This window comes from Labrus mixtus, chromosome 9, assembly GCF_963584025.1.
Source record: "Labrus mixtus chromosome 9, fLabMix1.1, whole genome shotgun sequence".
Taxonomy (NCBI): domain Eukaryota; kingdom Metazoa; phylum Chordata; class Actinopteri; order Labriformes; family Labridae; genus Labrus; species Labrus mixtus.
The window spans coordinates 21,901,967-21,920,675 of record NC_083620.1 but is presented as its reverse complement, the minus strand read 5'-3'; the positions used below and the strand labels follow the sequence as shown (position 1 = coordinate 21,920,675).

The following is an 18,709-nucleotide window of genomic DNA, read 5'->3' as shown; positions in this document are numbered from 1 at the left end:
TTCTATGAGTCTAACTTTCATGCAATCCTGTCGGTCTCCTTGAAACATCGCCTGAGAAAATGGAGGCCAAGTCTACAGCAGGAAGGAAGTGTGCCAGCAATTGAATTGGACAAAACCAGGAGAAGATAGATATTTATGGTAGTTGTCCCCAGATGGAAGAAATGGCAGAGAGTGAAAGAACTTCAAAAGAAAAGTCGCCAGGGTTTTTGTGATTTGTTTTTTTTCTGGCCTGGATCATGTTTTTGTCCTTGGACTCAGGACTCGAGGTCACTCCTGCTGTACCTACATCTGTTGTGCCCAGCCTGCCACTTGTTTTTTCCCCCCCCTGACTTTCTCATCTTTGATTGTTGTTAGTGAATAACAAGTAATCCATCACATCCTCAGTTTTCTCTAAAACGTTATGAAACTGAGAAGGGCAGCTGCCCGATGATGTTAAAATCCCACAGTGGCCACCGAAGACGCAAGTTTAATAGGTGGAATGGTTTTATTAATTGCAAATCAGTTCAGTTAATAGAGCCATGAAAAAGATTTCCAATCTCTCATTGTGTTTGGAGGAGTGTCCGATCATACCAATACGGATACAACTGAGTTTAAACAGAACTTTTAGGGTTGGAAAATCTTTCTCTGGTTTCCCAGTTTGACCTAAGAAAAGTCCTTACTTTAAACCACTACTGTTGTAACAATGGTTTGGAATGAATTCTGGACTTGATGCGATCAACACAAGTCCGCAAACATTTCTGTTCCTTTTCCCGCGTTCTCATTATTTCCTACCAACATCACTGCATCCCACATGTTTAGTTAAGAGTTTTTTTTTCTCAATCATGACATAATGATTTGTGCAGAGCAGTACACAGAGCGTCCATGAACTGTAACGTGAGAGCGCTGCACTTCCTGTCCTCAAGGCCAAATGTTGGAGAGCAATGCGAGGGGCAAACTCTTCTGGTGAGGTTGGCTTAAAACAGAAGATGCTTATTAAAGGCAGCAGTTCAGTTCCTTTGTATTAAAATGCCTCCAATTTGTTCCAGTGAATTTAAATTCCTTCACCCAACTCACAATTTCAGCAACCTGAAACAACCAGAAAGACAACTGTGCACAGCTCCCTCTTGTGGATGGAAATGGAACAGAGAGTATCTGAGGATGAGACATCATGTACAGTAGGTGATCTCTGTCTTATGAAACTGTTGATTTTGCAAACACAGTATCACCTTCACATCGTAGGGAAGGTCAGTACAATTCCTCTTGCCTGTATTTATTCCTTTGAGGAAAATGATGACAAAAATGTAGAAGCTGGCAGTTCACAGACACAGAAGAACGAACAGAAGTAAAAGAAGGATACATATACAACAAAAGGGGAAGAACAATAATAGAACATGTTCATGTTTTAACCCACATTCAACAAAATATCTGAGCTGGTGAATGTAGTTTATCAAAGATGAGACTGTATCGGGTTAGATCCTTTGTTTTATGGGAGAATAAATGAAATAACCAATAAAATATCATCATTGCTTAAGCTTTTTGGAGAGGGAAATGTTCTACTTTAATTGCAGGAGCTGAGAGGTTGATTCAAATACATATAATAAATAGCTAGTCACATGCATTTAACATTTAAATAATTATAATTTGTGAGGAGTTTGTGGAGTTTATACCAAAAACTTGCTCACAACAAACTGAAAAATGGACGCTGTTAGCATGCTTAACTTCCTCATTTCTAATTTTCTCAACTACATACGTATGTCAATCTTTAGTCCCTCTACAAACTCACATGCACACATAAACACAAACAAACAAACAGAGAATGTTCAAGCCTCTCTTCCTCTGCTGGAGCAGATTATCACCTGCTGACCTGACCTGAGGTCAAGAGAGGAAGTGATGACTTTCAGTGACGTGTAAACTGGGTCAAGTCCTGGTGGAGGTAGAAAAGAATACCTCCTCACACACTAGGCTGTGGGGTTGTTTATCTCAAAGGGGATTACGATTTCACTGATGCTTTAACTTAATAGTGCCATGTGTTGTTTCAGATTGAAAGTGTTGTTGTTTTTGCACCATTTGATGTAAAGCAGATGCAAAGACAAAGTCTATATGACCAGAGGATATGCAACAAAAAAGGCCAATTTAAATGTATTGATGAAATTTGACCTCAACTGATTTGTTTCTGAAGGGATATATGTTCACATTTGGAAACAAAAGTTTTTATTTTCCTTGTTTTCTCATTAAATGAGTCGACCAGTTCTAGGGACGAGCATCATTTTTGGATCATTCTTTTTAAATAATACCATTGAAGATGTTTTTCTCTCTCTCTCAGCTGCCACAAGTGTACTAAAAGCAGGTCATGCTGTTATCTGACCGAGGTAATGTATTAGTAGTTCCTTTGTAACCTGTTTAATTCATTACTGCAGAGTCTCACCGAGCAACAAGCAGTGCTAAACGAATGAATCGTTCTTCTGCCTTCAAAGAGGATTAGCGCTCCTTCTGCTTAGCTTAGTTACTTTAAATTAGGATAAGGGACGGGACAGGTCTGCAGTTTACAGCAACCATCTGTCTGCCAAGTGCATGCTCAAGGAGTGGACGCTCGCTGCTGCTGCTGCTGCTGTAAATGGAGACAAGTCTGCAGTTAGATGTTTTGATATATCCAAATGAAGTGAAGATTGCTACCCCGGAGGAGCTCAGAGAATGGGAACTTGAGACTGCGAGTCAGGTGTCTATACCTACTGTCCGACTCTTTGTAGCACTGTATCCATACAACCCTGCTGCCATGTCGCCCAACTACGAGACAGCTGCTGAAGAGCTGCCGTTTGTACCAGGCCAGATAATCAAGGTAAAAAAAACAAATGTGAAGGCTTTTATTTTATTTTTATTTATTTATAGCCGACAAGATTGAAGCAGGAAAATAATTTACAGTGTATTATGATGCTCTTGAAGTGCATTAATATGTATATCTCATATAAAAACTCTATGAAAGATAATTTCCTGTTTGTACATGAATCAGGCCAGTCAACTGTGTAGAAGATCTGAGTTTTTTTTATTGATTTCCTGTCCCCCCTTTTTTAACCGCTTGATGTGATTTGCCGCCTTTTCACTGACACTGAGAGACGGCTGCAACATGCCTTCTCACTCATGGGTTTGTTTTCCCAAAACACACATTTTAAAAATCAAGAATAAACGTTTGTGTGTCTCCTTTCATTAGGTGTGGGGAGACAAAGACTGTGATGGCTTTTATCACGGTGAGTCCGGTGGTCTCTCTGGCTACGTGCCAAGCAACATGGTGACTGAAATCCCCGTCGACGACGAGTACCTGAAGCATCTACTCCTGCAGCAGGGGTTCCTGCCCGTGGAACGCACAGGTACAAACCCTCTGTTTCTGCAGGACAGTGTGCTTTAACAAACACTAGAGTTCATAGTATATCCCTGAAAATCAGCTTAAAAAATGCTCTCTAAACCTAAAGAGGGAAAAGGCTCAGAGATCATATTTGACTGGCTGAATGCATGGAGTAGGTAGTGTAAAAGAAAAGTCAAACACAAATCTTGAAATCTTAATTAAATTTATTTATATCAAACCTATAGGAAATACAGCTTAAAGGGCTTTACAATGATGAAATGAATGCACATGAAAACAGGAAGAATGAACATTAAAACAAGGATGGAGAGAGAAACAAATAACAGAGGACGTAAAACCCACCCGACAATAAAAGTACAAGTCTGCCAAAATGAGGATAAAATAGAATCCGTAACTTAAGAAGGTTAATTTACACTAATTTGAGATCAATAAATATAGAAATAAGACTACAAACACACTGTAAAGGAAAGCCTTTTTTGTCCACAGGTATGTATACACCAGCTCTGAGCGACACCTCCAGTGTCCCTGATGATGCGGTCGTTCGACGCATGGTGGCCTTATTCGACTATGACCCATGGGAAAGTTCACCCAATCTGGACAGTGAAGTGAGCACCAAAATGAACCGTAGTTTATAGGAATCAACAACTTTATACAACCCAGTGCTATGTTAGTGTTCAGAACTTTATTTTTTATTTTTTGTAATCGTTTTGTGTCTGAAGGTTGAGCTCGGCTTTCGTACGGGCGACATCATTTATATAATGGGCGAAATGGACCCGGATGGATTTTTCTATGTGAGTTCATCTCTACGATTACAACACAGCTACTGTCTGCTGCTTCGTTCTGGCTTTGACTTAAATATTTTATGTCCTTTTTAGGGGGACCTGCATGGACGACGAGGTTTGGTTCCATCCAACTACCTTGAGCCGTTACCCTGGAATTAGAAAAAACATGCCACGCTCGGATCTTTGCTGCAAATGCCAAGTCTCAGGCACATTGAGAGATCAGAAGGTTTTTCACAAAGTTGTGTCAAAAACATTTCTATTTTTAATCTTATGATGTGTTACAGCACTGAAACTGATTTATTAATGCAATGAGGGTGTTTTACACACACACAAAAAAACTACTTCCTGTTTGATCTGGATGCTACACATTTTAAACGGCTCATTTTAAAGGAAATTACAGATCTTAAAAATATATAGAGAGTTACAATGAACATGTAAGACTCAAATCAAACAAGATGAACGTATTATTATGATATCATACCTTTTGGAGTGAATGGATGCATTATTTGTAGCCTTAATAATAACTTTGTAGTCTCAGGTTTTTTGCGTGTATGAATATAGTATGTCCTCTTATGCCTTATACTGTGTTTTTATATTTTATATCCTTGGCAGATTTTTTGTTCCACAAGGAGTGCTGAGGGGGGATTTTGTATGACTAAAAACTCAGAACAAAAACTTTGTACAAAAGAAATGATAAATGTTGAAATCATGTAAAAAAAAATGCACAAAATCTACAGCAGAAAATAAACACTTTGTACAATAACTTCTCATATATGATTTGACTTTTTCCACTTTCTGGTTTTTGCATTTTAAAAAGAACAAAATACAGTTTTCATTGAGAGCCTACAAGTTTCCCTCAGAGTCCTTTGTTGGTGTCTTCTTTTACATTTCTCTGCAGCCAACAGTATACTCATCCATAAAGTAGGAAACACTACACTGTGCAGTCAAGTTTAGTAGTGCTTTCTACTTTATGGGTGACAACACTGTACATCAGTAGTGTCTGATCGCTCCAACGCAAACACTGAAGACAAGACAGCCAAAAACACAAGTTTTCACAGTTTAAACTCACCAAAGATTAGCATCAGCTCTTACATTTCATGAATGATAAACATGAGACAGATGCACTCAATGCTTTTCACATGTGACAAATATTGAGCATGATGTCAAATATTACTCACCGTCAGGTACTTACCAGTCATTGAAGTCTGAAGCAGAAAGAAAACCCAGAAGTGAACATGATCGTTTTATTAACCCTGAGCCACGTGGTTAACACAGGAAGAGAGCCAACAGTCACTCAGTCACACACACACACACACGTACACACACACACACACACACACACACACACACACACACACACAGACAAACACACGTACACACATGCATACGCACACATCATCTCATCAACACATCATAGCACATCAAGGGAAGTGTATGCAGATGTTCACACGCCCATGCAGGTACACACACACACACACACACACACACACACACACACACACACACACACACACACACACACACACACACACACACACACAGTGGTGGGAGAGTGTAACAGGTTAACTTGTTTTTTAATGTAAAGTTAAAAAAAACGTAAAGTTTTACAAAAGTTTTAGTGCATCTGACTTTTGTTAATCTTTTAACTGGATGGAGATGCTGCCTTACATGGGTGTAGGTTAATAAAAGTATTAAAAAATGTTTGTGTTACTAACAATCTCTAAGATAATTTTACATGTTTATACACAAACTTGGACATTAAAGTAACCGTAGCCATCACGTACATGTATTAAACTGGAACATAGTTTCACTTTCTAGTAACACTAAAATTAGAAAAACTCGGAATTTAACTACAATCTTTGGCAACTTTACTTAGTTCCTGTCCTTATCTGCTCTCTCACACACACATTATACACATACACACACACACACACACACACACACACACACACACCCACACACACTATGCAAATTTGAGGCGGCACTCGTGAGGCCCTGACAGACTGAAGCACTGCTTGAGTTCATCCCTTTTAAGGAAATAAAGTTTCAAGAAGACACCTGTTTTAAAAAAGAATACTAAAGCAGATAGATATTGATCCCAGTAATAATTTATGTGGATGGGTACAAACTATTTCAGTTTAAAATACTCTTTCATTCAAGCGCTATGCTTAGAAGAAAGATGAAAGTAAATGAATTGTTGTTCGAGCATGAAATGATACATTTGGAGATGTTAAATGTTTATGTTGGCAAAGACAGTATTGTTCTCTACATCATATGTTTTATATTTCGATATCTTTAGTATAGATAACAGGAAGGTGATTCACATCTCATTATGTGCCTGTGACCTCATTCCTGCCTGCATGGTTCTGACAAGGTGTGGTTGGGGGTTGGTGGTGTGATGAGGCCCTTCCCTTAACCCAGCAGCGAATGTGCAATTTGCTTGCAACAACAGAAACTTTGCAAATAGATCAGAGACGAGCCTGTGTCCTCTGTTGTCACGACAACCCAAACCTCAAAGTCACACCAAGCCCAATAAGAGGAAGTGGGGGATGGGCAGCGTGCACAAACCGAGAAACGATGTCCTTGTGGAAAAAAAAGACAAGAAGTCAGTTAAGTAGCAGACGAAGAAAAAACAGACTCCAAATGCAGGACCTGAAAAAACATGTTGAATTTGTAGCAATAAGTCTTTTACCTGTCAAAAACCAAATACAGACACAAATGAACACATGATTTATTGTAATACAGACTAGAGCTATATGTTGTTTGACGTGAAACAAGGAATGACCCTGCAGTAAAGGCGAGCATGACTTTGCATTCTGTAGATTATCTCAGCACTCTTGCGCCAGAGGATGTGCTTGCATCAGGCATCTATTTCTGTGCAACATGGGATTATACCCAAAGTGATCTCCTCCAGTACTTAGGGTGATATAGATAGCATCAGGGTGCCAAACACAAGCTCAGCGTCCAATGACACCAGTAGGTTTTATCCTCCCTTGTTACTGAACAGGACTGATTGAATTATGTTTTACCTCTGATGACTGCTCTCAGGAAATTTTTACAGGAAACAGTTTTCTAAGCATTTTTATTTTACGTATACTGTTACATTGAAAATTGAATCTTAAAAGAAAAAGAGTCACAAAAGTTACTCTCTGAATTTGTGAAATATACAGTTTATGCATATTTGAACCAAAAAAGCTTACATTCTTTTTCCCGCCAGGCAAACGTCTAACTTTCTCCTTATGTCATATTGAGAGTTTATTTCTTGGAACAATAGTCACATGGAACATTATTAAACTTCCTCAACTTTCTGTAATTAAATAGAAAAAAAGTTTTTATCTGATTGCACATCTGAGTGAGCCCATGAACACTGAATCCAAACTGCCACCAGCTGTGTCCTGTGCTGCCACGTAGTGGATGATAGTAAAGGTGACACACCGAGTTACAGTCAGAGGAGGAGAAATAAAACTTTAGAGATATATCATTAAAATATGAGAATAATTGTGTTGTTATTATGTATATATTTATTTCATAGGGCAAACACACTTTAAAAAACATACTTTTACACGTCCCTGTCCCGTCTGCAGCTGGTCCAAAATGCTGCAGCAAGGCTGCTGACTGGAACCAAGAAGAGGGAGCATATCAGTCCTGTCCTAGCGTCCCTTCATTGGCTCCCAATAAGATTCAGAATCGATTTTAAGATTGTGTTGTTTGTTTTTAAAGCCCTGAATGGCCTGGCCCCCCTTTATATTACCGACCTCCTCAGGCCGTACACCTCATCTAGGCGCCTGAGATCATCAGACATGGGGCCTCCTGGCTGTTCCCCGCTCACGGCTCAAGCTAAAGGGAGATAGGGCCTTTTCAGTAAAAGCCCCTAAACTGTGAAACAGCCTCCCTCATTCAATCAGGTCTGCACTTTCTGTTGACTCTTGTAAGTCCCGTCTCAAGACATACTTTTATATTTTAGCATTTGACCATTTCTTTCAAGTTCCTTTGTTGCTTTCTTTATTTTGTTGCTTTATTTATATATTCTTTCTTTATATTTGTTTATATGTATACATATATATATTTTTCTCTTGTGGACGTTGTGATCTGAAGTTGTTTTTTCTTTTTTAATGTATTGTACAGCACTTTGGTCAGCTGTAGCTGTTTTTAAATGTACTTTATAAATAAATATGACTTGACTTGACTTGACTTTATGTGAATAACTCTACGGACTAACATTTGGGAGGTTAAATCAATAAAATAAAATAAAATATTCTTATTTTACTCTGTTGGCAGGGAGCTTATCATACAATATACAGTATGTGCATTCCTGTAGATAAAGAACATAATGAATATTATTACCACTAGAGGGAGCTCTGTCGTGATACTAATTGGTATGGATTGCAGTGATCAAGGCAGGTCTCAACATGTCACAACTTCTCTGTAAGCATATATCTCCAAAAATTTAAAAAGATATATGTCTCACAAAGCAGGAATTGAATTATTCTGTAGGTATTTATTTATCGATCATTTACATGAACAGCTGTGCTGAAACAGCTACAACAAAGTCTGATCATTTTTAGTACAAGACTCCTTAAAATGCAGTAGCATTATTGAGATGATTAACTGCAAAGAGAATGAGAGAGTAAGAAGGAGTTTAAATGAGTGCAGGAAACACAACAGTGAGATATGACACAGAGGCTAAATAACAAAATAATACTATAAAGTATCGTCTTTTTGTCCCCATACATTTTTACAACATGGTGATTAAAAGTAAAGTTTTAGTTAGGTTTATGAGGTTTTAAGATAATAAATTTACAAGTTATAAAAAATGTAGCTTTTGTTTAAACTAAAAAATAAAACAACCCTGTCTTAATGAGGTCCTCTCTTCTCACATAAAGTTGTGCACAGTTCATACCGCTGATCCACACAAACAGAATTTACCTTTAAACATAAAACACACAATATTTCATTTAATTCACAATCATTAAGAACCACAAACTGCAGAATGTTTTTTTTTAATAGTCACACTAAACACAGCTTTCATCCTGAGAGTGTAGTGGACATCATCACAGACATGATGAGTAACACAGTGCTGACCACAGCAACATGGCCTCCAGAGTAATACACCTGCCGTCCATTTAAAGGCTGGACGGGTCTGAAGGTTTTGACCATCTGCCTCCCGTTAGAAAACTGAAGCTTGGAGAATGCAGCGAGCTATGACAAACAAAACACAGCAGACAGGTTAAAAAAAACATGATGTACAGCTGATTACATGGCAACACTCTTTACATACACAATGTGGACTCAGTGTTTGAGATGTATTTACTTGAAGCTTTATTCATTATATGTTTTATTGGTTGGAGCATTAAGCTGCCAAAGAGTCAGATATCTCTGACAGGAGGTGGTTTGGACTCAAGTGAGTGAATATTGGACTTCATTCATGTGGTCAGTAACACAACTTCATACAGTACGAATGCAACAGTTTTTCAGAGTCTGCTTTATGTGTAAATGGGTAACTGTTTGCTGTAATGTTCCATGGATCAATTTTATAAAGCGATAATATGTCACAGTTGTGTAAAACACATACTTAAAAGGACTAATGATGATTTTCATGACAATAATGACATTTGAAAAATGGTTTTGGTGATTTCAAGGGCTTTTCAAGAAGCCTCATGATGGATAAATCAATGCAAAGGTGATAAGTGTGAGTAGGGGATTGATTCTATCAAAAAGTGACAAAGCCTACATTCACCCTGTATAAGAATAAAGTGCTGATGTCGGTGTTAAACTGAGTACAAACAAACAGCTCTACATGTAAGTGCAATCAGAGCACTTTTTTTTATAATTAATGTTATATAATATATCGCCATCAACAACAACATCAACAGCTGTTCTTGAGAGTTCTTATCAGCATCAAAACCATCCTAAATATCGTCATCATCAAAATCATCATCGTCAATATCATAAAATGCGTAGGTGTTCATGAAAGAAATGGGTCTTTAGCTTTTTCTAAAAGGTGCAAATGGACTCAAATGGAACTTGGTAGTGCGTTCCACCATTGGGGGGCGACAGAGTAGAAGGGTCTAGCTAGATACGTGGGGCCTTTCATTGGCAGAGAGTAGTGGGCGGCAGGGAATATAGACCTGGATGAGAGAGTTTATGTGGAGCAGTATTTGTCGATTTTTTTATAAGCGAGCAGCAGAGTTTTGAATTTGATGCGAGCAGGTACTGGGAGCCAGTGGAGGGAGCTGAACAGTAGAGTGTTGTTTCAGGTAGGTTAAATCGAATGTTAGCTGGTCATCAATAATGACACCTAGGTTCAGGGCAGACTTTGTGGGCAAGAGTTTGGTTGTACCAAGCTGGATGTTGATCTGTACTTGCATAGAGGGACTGGCTGGGATTACCACTTGGCATATGATGCAGTATTTTTCAAGTACTTACCTGCTTCCTGCTGAGAGGGATGGGGTTTTCAAACAGGCTCCAGATGACAGCTTCAGCACAGCTAGGTGTGGTGAGGGAGCCGTAATAGCGATAGTACTTAGTCATATCAATCTGAGGAAGAATGAACATATCCAGCGACATGCCCCCTAGTGTTGTGCTGTTGCCTGGTTTCAAAAATTATTAACAAGACAATAAGAAATCTATTAATAAGCAATTAATTAAATTTCACAGTGACCACTTCATTCTTTAAATCAGTTTATTGTTTGATTTTCAGTATCTCCTCATAATTGATTAGTGTTGCACTTTATCTTTATCCCATATTTTGGAAAATCAGGCTAGTAGGTCATAAAAAAGTGACTTACTGGATCGGGTGATATATTTCAGAGCATTTACAAGGGGATCAAATATCTTATTAGCAGACTCAGACTCCTGTAATCAAAGATCAAAATGTTCAAAACACTAAAAAATATGACATGTCATTTTTGTTCAAGTTGGACAACAGACTTAAGAAGATGTAGTTAAAATAATTGCTATTGCTTAAACGGCACCAGGCTTTATATCACAAACTCGGAATAGGACAGAAGAGTCATTGTACATTTTATGCAGTAAAATAAATTTCGTGTAAAAAGCAACTTTGTTCAAGATTTGTCGCTCTTTGTAATTTTTGATCAAAGAAGAAAAATGGCACTTTTAAATGTTCATTGTTTTTCTCAATCTGACGCTGATACAGCCTTTCTTTAAAACGATGGTGAATAATGCTTACAATGGTTCTTTGTTAAACTCTCTTTTTATTAGTACCTCAAGGCATAATTCTAGGTACGTTGTATTTTTTGCGTTTTTTTTTCCAAACAAATGCAGGTTGTTATTGATGCATTTCTGTACAAATTAATTAGATTATATGATAACATCATTCTTATAAAAAGTGGTTTATCCTGCTTTTCTCTCACAGTCATGACAAAACTTTAAAATGTGCAAACATCTGTAGCAAATTGGTCAAGTGTAACAAAAAAATGCATATGAACTTTGGATTCTGACCTCTTACATGACATGTTTGCAATCATGGAACGTTTAGCTTTCTGTATGAAGAATGCTGCTCGGGAACAATACATAACCTTCAGGTTTTACCAAAACAATAACTAAATAAATAAGAATTATATGTGACACATTACCTCTAGCATATTAAAGTGATCCATTAATTAATATTACAAGTAAACAAATCAAATTACCTGAAAGAAAAACCCAAGAACAGCCACACCTGTGGGGTCTCTTAAAGCCTGGGATACAGAGCTGTACTCTTCTTTTATGTGGACAATATGCATCTGTAGATATAAGGAGAAAAAAAATGTTTCAACATAATGCAAACACAATTGTCTTAATGACATTCGCTGTTTAATTGAAACATGTCCTTATATTTCATACCTCCATTGAAAACTGTTCTCCATCAATCGTGTGTTCAGACCCCGGTCCTCCATCATTGCCCCAATGCAGGTGAACTTGAAGTGCTTTGTATGGTACAGCCAGGTTCCCTCCTTTAATCTTTATTCTGGAGGGTAAATCCAGGTGAACTACAAAACATTTAACTCTTTCAAAATTCAGCAAAGAAAATACTACTACTATTACCCAGCTCAAGTTAATTCATTAATAAGCTAAACTTCTTGTTCAAACCACACTTACCTGTGTGTCCATTGTTTATGAGGCGACCATGAAAAGCTTCTTGATAGCCAATGAAGTGAAAAGGAGTGAGTTGTCCGTCTGGCAGCACTTTCCTTGTTACAATATTAACCGGAGATTGATGTCTCCCACCGCAGTAGCGTGAAACTGCTCCCCATACATCTGGACCTGTTAAGGCAGGAGAATGAAAAAGTAACTCCAGTACTTAATAGTTCATATTTCATTTTAATTGTCAATGTCAGGGGCTTTTCTCGAGGTTTACCGGTGCACTTGTGACTGCACACATCTTCAGACTGGTAGCACCAATCTATAAAAACAAGCTAGAATACGTTATTTAACAGATAGCTAAAAACAGCAAGAAGAAAAACAAGCCCCCAAACCCTTTTTCCATAATTTGACCAAAATCTTATATTTTGAAACTGACTCATGCTGTCTACACAAACAGATATTCATTCTGTGGAGAACATACCTGACCCTGTGATTATCATGATGGGAGAGGCAAACAAGAGTAAAACAAATGTAAGCCACATTGTTAAAGAACTGTGTCTATCCCGGTCTGCATGCATTGAACCGTTCTGAAAATGCAACCGAGTTCAACCAGCCTGTTATAACACAGGTAAGACCACCAATGACACCGCCCACATGGCCTGCTTTGTTTTATGACTCCTGATTTCAGTGACCACTGATACACAGCAGACACTGCTGAAACCTGGAATCCACAAGATAATGAAGGACCCTTACTCACTTTGTGAAGTGTGAGAAGTCAATGATTCAATTAAAATTTAACAGTAAATCAAAAAATGATAAGACATGGTACCCTTACGTATATTCTTTTCTTGAAGACTTCTGGAAAGCACAGTGACGGCTCATTTCTATTGACGCTTGAAAAACAACAGGCGTTTTTTTCTTTTGGAAATAATTAGCCTTTTCAACTTTAGACATGAAATGACAGTAGTTTAGATGTAGATTCCAAGCATCCATCACAAAGGCTTGATGTTGAAATTATCAAGCTGCTTGACCTGTGGTGAATCATTCTCTGTCCATCATGTTTTATGAATTTTATATGTAATTTAAGTTTATAAACAATTCATTTTTTTCAGGATACGTTAATGAGTAGTTATTTTATGTTAAATTAAACAGGAAATGTCATTACGCTATGAAGGTATGATAGGATAAGACATGATATTAGGACTACTTTTTTCATCCATAGTGGCAAAGATGAACAAAAATTTAATACCTTCAAAGTAAAAGGTGAAAACTATATGTATACATCCCAAAATGAAATAGGGAGATATAGCACAATAAAAAACAGAACTGTAGAAGAAAGAAGGAGCAAAGTACAAATGATGCAAGAATGAAAGTTCAGGGTTTGTTGTGCACCATGACATAATGACGTGTGCAGAAAAACAAAACAAAAGCAGGTTGTAAGGTAGGCCCCCACTCATTTTATGTGGTCTGAATGAAACAATATGACTGAATTTTACAGGCTTGGCCTAACAAACTCTCTCTCTCTCTCTCTCTCTCTCTCTCTCCCCCTCTCTTTAGGAATGAGTATTAATTTAATTGACTGCTTTGGGCAAAGAGAAGTGAATTTCAATAAACATAACAAGGTGCATTAAAATAATTGACACAGGCCTACCTAACCTTTAAAAGCAACAATATATAGGAATTCAGTTTGATGCACTTTCGCGCCAGTCAAAGGTCTCTTAGTGCAACTGCACAGTGGTAAAACAGTTAAGTCCCCATGAAATGTTAAATACAGTTTCCTGGTTTGATCTTGTTGGCTTTTTGCCTTTTTATAAGGCATCAATATTAATTTCAGTTCCTTCTGTCGCCAGCTAAAAACTCCTCACAGGAGCTTATAAGAAAGAATAAATGTTTGTCTTATTGAACTTTCACCAGCAGGGGGCAGTATTGCTTCAGAGGTGTTTCAGAAGAGTTGCACTTCGATTCTTCCAAATATAGATTATATTTAATATACAGACGGTCAAAAGATCGGCCTGACTTTATCAGCTTCATGTGCCACTGAGCATCCTCCCCTCCGTGGGAATAAGCCGGAATAAAACCAAAACAGGGCTCCACCTCCTTCATATCCATGAGGCGGAGCTGCAGCCTCCACCTTGCTGTGTTCACGAACATCTGACTGCAAAAGCTCGTGCTCGGCTCTACTTCTAACCTCGCTGCCCCTCTTATGAAACTGTGAAGAGTTTCGTGTTTCTTTCAGGTAACAGGTGTACCGGTTGTGATGGACCGCTGGAGGGGCAGAGTGGCTCTGGTGACCGGAGCCTCGGTGGGGATTGGTGCCGCTACAGCCAAGGAGCTGGTCCGGCACGGCATGAAGGTGGTGGGCTGTGCCAGGGACATCGAAAAACTACAGGTTTGTTTGTTTGCATGCACCTCAATGGTATAGTTAAGGGATAGCAGCTCACTTCAGGTAAAATGTGGAACAGCATGGGACACTGTCAGTAAAGGGGCTCTGTGAATGTTGTTGTTTAGCTGAGAGAGAGAGTCGATGGTGCGTTTGAGTTATGTCGGGGACTGCAGCAGCGTGAGAACAAAACAAAGAGCACCGTGAATTTACAGTTTGTGTGTAATAATTAATGTTCAAACTCCTCGAGGATAAATCTGCTTGCTATATCCTGCTGACGAGTTACAGTGACAGGGCTAGTAGCCTCAAACAAGTTTGTCCCCTGAAGCAAACCAAAAGTCTCCCTGTGCGTCCCGTCCGCAGCCTTATCCAGGTTACAGGGGAAGGGTTGGCACAACTCATTTTTGTTGTTTATGTTTCTCCTGATCATTGGCTTAATCCCGAAACATGTCAAAACAAGAAACTGCCTCTTCCTGTTTTTCCAAGTAAAAAATACAAATCCCTTAAAGTAATCTCTCTTCTTTCTCAAACCGTGCCGTTTACTAACTAACTTTTAAGTCAGAAATTTAAGACCTACCGATGGGTTTTTATGAGATAATACATCACCCATCAGTCAGTCATTTATAACAGAGAGGGACCTTTGGGCTTAATTCCTTTGGGATAAATAAAGTGGTATCTTATCTAAAGGACAACCTCCCCTGATCCATCAAGGTAATAAAAGTTCATGAAATAAAACACAAGATCTGCACAGAAAACTGTATAGTTTGTTAACCCCCTGAGAGTATACATTTAACTTATTGAAAGTAAAACCTTCTTCACGGAGTAAATCATAAAACTGATATGTGTGACCTCTTGTTTTTCGTTCTGAATTCAGAAACTGGCAGCCGAGTGTCAAAGTGCCGGACACAGCGGCGTTTTTGTGCCTTACAAGTGTGACTTGAGCAACGAGGAGGAGATTGTGTCCATGTTCTCTGCCATCAAATCTCAGCACAAAGGTGTGGACGTGTGCATCAACAACGCAGGCGTTGGTCATCCAGACCCTCTGTTAACCGGCAAAACCAGCGGCTGGAAGAACATGCTGGATGTAAGAGCTTAGTGCTTCTATTTAAACATCATTTATAAAACTGTTGTATGTATGTGATTGGACAACGATACTTGGGTCTCTAACATAAGTGGTTGTACATGACACACAATATAACCTGACTCAGTTATGATATGCATTTGGAATACACTGTGCAATTAATTGCCATCAAAAAAATCTTCCAACTGCAATTGTGACCCCACAGAAAACATTGCACACATCTTTTTGTCCCTTATGCTAAGAGATTGAATTTGTTTATCTCAATTTAAAGGTCACATATTTTTTGCAAAATACACTTCACCATGTTTTTGTAACAATGAGCCCCTGCGCTGTCCACAAACCCCCCAATTATGAGAAAAGTCCATCCTCTCCGTCTTGTGCCTGCTCCACTTTTCAGAAAATGTGTGCTTAAACAGGAGAGATGGAGTTCGCAGATTTTCCCTTCACGACATCACAAAGGGCAGTAACCCCTCCCCCAAGTGGGCGACAATTCCACAACTAGGTGTTTGTTCTGCACTCTGAGTCTGCCTTCTCACTGTAAACAATAGGGAATAGAGCGAGGGGGCCCAAGCCAAGCCCTTTCCTGGAGGGGTGTGGTCAGACACAGCTCATTTGCATTTAAAGCTACACACACAGAAACAGCCTGTTCTGAGCAGGGCTGAAAAAAGGCATGATAAAATACAGGATCAGAGTGGATTTTGGCAAGAAACTTCAAAAACATGTTTTAGGGAGCTCCAAGACTTATTTAAATTTGTTGAAATGAGGATAATTTGTAACCTTTAATAATTTCATACATAACCAATACTGTATAACATTAGCTGATATCTGAAAAGAAAATTAAGATTTAAAAATAAAAATATATACAAATGATTTTAGACAAAATATCTGATATAATTTTGAATAATACACAAAAAGGGTTTTAAGAGAGAACAGGGAGATTCTGTTTGCACACAAGAACTGGTGTGACACTTTTTCACAGTCAGATTAAAAACGATTACATATTTTATCCCACGTTTTAATCTCTTTTTCCTGCAGGTGAATGTTCTTGGATTGTGTGTTTGCACACGTGAAGCATATCAGTCAATGAAGGAAAGAAATGTGGATGACGGACACATCATCAACATAAACAGGTATACACTTTTATTCATTCATCATGTAAGGTTATTGAACATGTTCATTGAAGTGTGACTGAGAGATTTGCAGTTGACTTATAAAAAGAGACAAGTTACAAAGATTCTGTCCAGAATGTGGAACGACCCCTCAAAGTATAATCACTTTGTTAGTCGTTGATTGACAACTTGTTACAGTTTTATTCCTAGTAGAGTTTTGCGGGATTGAATTGTTTGCACAACTTGTGATATTCAATCAATCAATCAATTAGCACATGGGACTGTTATAATCAATACATGTGTTTTAGCTAAATGGCTGTGCTGATCTGGTTTATGTTAATATGTGTAAATATTCTTCTGTTTCAGCATGAGCGGACATCGTGTGGCTCAAAATCCTGACTCGCATTTCTACAGCTCCACCAAGTACGCTGTGACGGCCCTGACGGAGGGTTTGAGACAGGAGCTGCGCGAGGCGAAGACCCACATCAGAGCCACAGTAAGACTTCAGCACTGTTCATCTCAAGTATCACCCAACATGTTCAACACTGCATTGTTCAATAAAAACATGTTTATGATTAACCCTTTTTTTTTTTTTGCAGTGCATTTCTCCCGGTTTTGTGGAGACAGAATTTTTTCAACGACTCTACAGTGACGATCCTGAGAAAGCTGTTGCTGTTCCTCTCTCTACACTAAAGGTGAACACATTCTTCCTCCCTTCTTAGAGTATTGCTCATAACATTACATGCATATTTTATCACTCTGCACTATTCTCTTACAGCCGTTGGAAGCCATTGACATTGCAAACTCAGTCACATATGTCCTGAGTGCCCCTCCACATGTGCAGGTGTGTGGTTTTCCTCCTCTCGTTATTTTAATGTGGTGCTCTATTACAGTGGCTTATTACATGTTTCAACTGTTGTTGCTCCTTTGCTATTGCACTATCAGTAATTTACCCATCATGAGATAACCTACATCTATTGTTTTTTTTTCTCAGATTGGAGACATCCTGATGCGACCCGTGGAGCAGGTATCATAGTAGTGCAACATGTCACGGCTGACAAATTCTAAATCTGACCGATTTTCTACATCTGTGAATTTAATCTCTGGTTTTGAAACTTTGTATTGTCATCTTGCACTTACAGAATAAAAAGTCTCATTTGAATATGAATCTGTTGCTCTTGATCCTTGATTCGATCTTGTCTGCTCGATGTTGGGAACTTAGATGTAGGAAAATGAAAATATGATTAAAAAGGGTAGATCACTTTCTAGTAACACTAAAGTTAGAAAAACTCGGAATTTAACTACAATCTTTGGCAACTTTACTTAGTTCCTGTCCTTATCTGCTCACACACATGCATTACACACACACACACACACACACACACACACACATTATGTAAATTTGAGGCGGCACTCGTATGGCCCTGACAGACTGAAGCACTGCTTGAGTTCATCCCTTTTAAGGAAATAAAGTTTCAAGAAGACACCTGTTTTAAAAAAGAATACTAAAGCAGATAGATATTGATCCCAGTAATAATTTATGTGGATGGGTACAAACTATCTCAGTTTAAAATACTCTTTCATTCAAGCGCTATGCTTAGAAGAAAGATGAAAGTAAATGAATTGTTGTTCGAGCATGAAATGATACATTTGGAGATGTTAAATGTTTATGTTGGCAAAGACAGTATTGTTCTCTACATCATATGTTTTATATTTCGATATCTTTAGTATAGATAACAGGACGGCGATTCACATCTCATTATGTGCCTGTGACCTCATTCCTGCCTGCATGGTTCTGACAAGGTGTGGTTGGGGGTTGGTGGTGTGATGAGGCCCTTCCCTTAACCCAGCAGCGAATGTGCAATTTGCTTGCAACAACAGAAACTTTGCAAATAGATCAGAGACGGGCCTGTGTCCTCTGTTGTCACGACAACCCAA

At 38.5% G+C, this 18,709-nt stretch overlaps 3 protein-coding genes across 4 annotated transcripts; 2 read left to right on the top strand and 1 right to left on the bottom strand.

The window, feature by feature from the left end:
• Nucleotides 1-2,409: 2,409 nt before the first annotated feature.
• Nucleotides 2,410-4,886, top strand: si:ch211-105f12.2 (RIMS-binding protein 2-like). 2 transcript variants are annotated; one of them, XR_009674194.1, is made up of 4 exons: nucleotides 2,410-2,815; nucleotides 3,185-3,341; nucleotides 3,821-4,125; nucleotides 4,210-4,886. XR_009674194.1 is itself a non-coding variant. In XM_061046914.1 (3 exons), the coding sequence occupies exons 1-3, from the start codon at nucleotides 2,594-2,596 to the stop codon at nucleotides 3,967-3,969; spliced, it is 528 nt and encodes a 175-aa protein (XP_060902897.1). In that variant the 5' UTR covers nucleotides 2,410-2,593; the 3' UTR covers nucleotides 3,970-4,886. The 2 variants fall into 2 exon arrangements, 1 of the variants encoding a protein (XP_060902897.1); XM_061046914.1 differs by having other exon boundaries at nucleotides 3,821-4,886.
• A 3,708-nt stretch (nucleotides 4,887-8,594) lies between these two features.
• ca4b (carbonic anhydrase IV b) lies at nucleotides 8,595-12,802 on the bottom strand. Its single transcript, XM_061045718.1, has 8 exons — nucleotides 12,683-12,802; nucleotides 12,476-12,520; nucleotides 12,217-12,381; nucleotides 11,962-12,107; nucleotides 11,769-11,861; nucleotides 10,905-10,971; nucleotides 10,543-10,706; nucleotides 8,595-9,315 (listed from the first exon to the last, which is right to left on the bottom strand). Exons 1-8 carry the CDS (start codon nucleotides 12,777-12,779, stop codon nucleotides 9,142-9,144), a joined length of 951 nt encoding a protein of 316 aa, XP_060901701.1. The 5' UTR covers nucleotides 12,780-12,802; the 3' UTR covers nucleotides 8,595-9,141.
• A 1,516-nt stretch (nucleotides 12,803-14,318) lies between these two features.
• On the top strand, nucleotides 14,319-17,939 carry LOC132980662 (dehydrogenase/reductase SDR family member 11-like). The gene is made up of 7 exons (XM_061046913.1): nucleotides 14,319-14,590; nucleotides 15,456-15,665; nucleotides 16,698-16,792; nucleotides 17,138-17,267; nucleotides 17,371-17,466; nucleotides 17,550-17,615; nucleotides 17,766-17,939. The coding sequence occupies exons 1-7, from the start codon at nucleotides 14,459-14,461 to the stop codon at nucleotides 17,805-17,807; spliced, it is 771 nt and encodes a 256-aa protein (XP_060902896.1). The 5' UTR covers nucleotides 14,319-14,458; the 3' UTR covers nucleotides 17,808-17,939.
• Nucleotides 17,940-18,709: the final 770 nt, after the last annotated feature.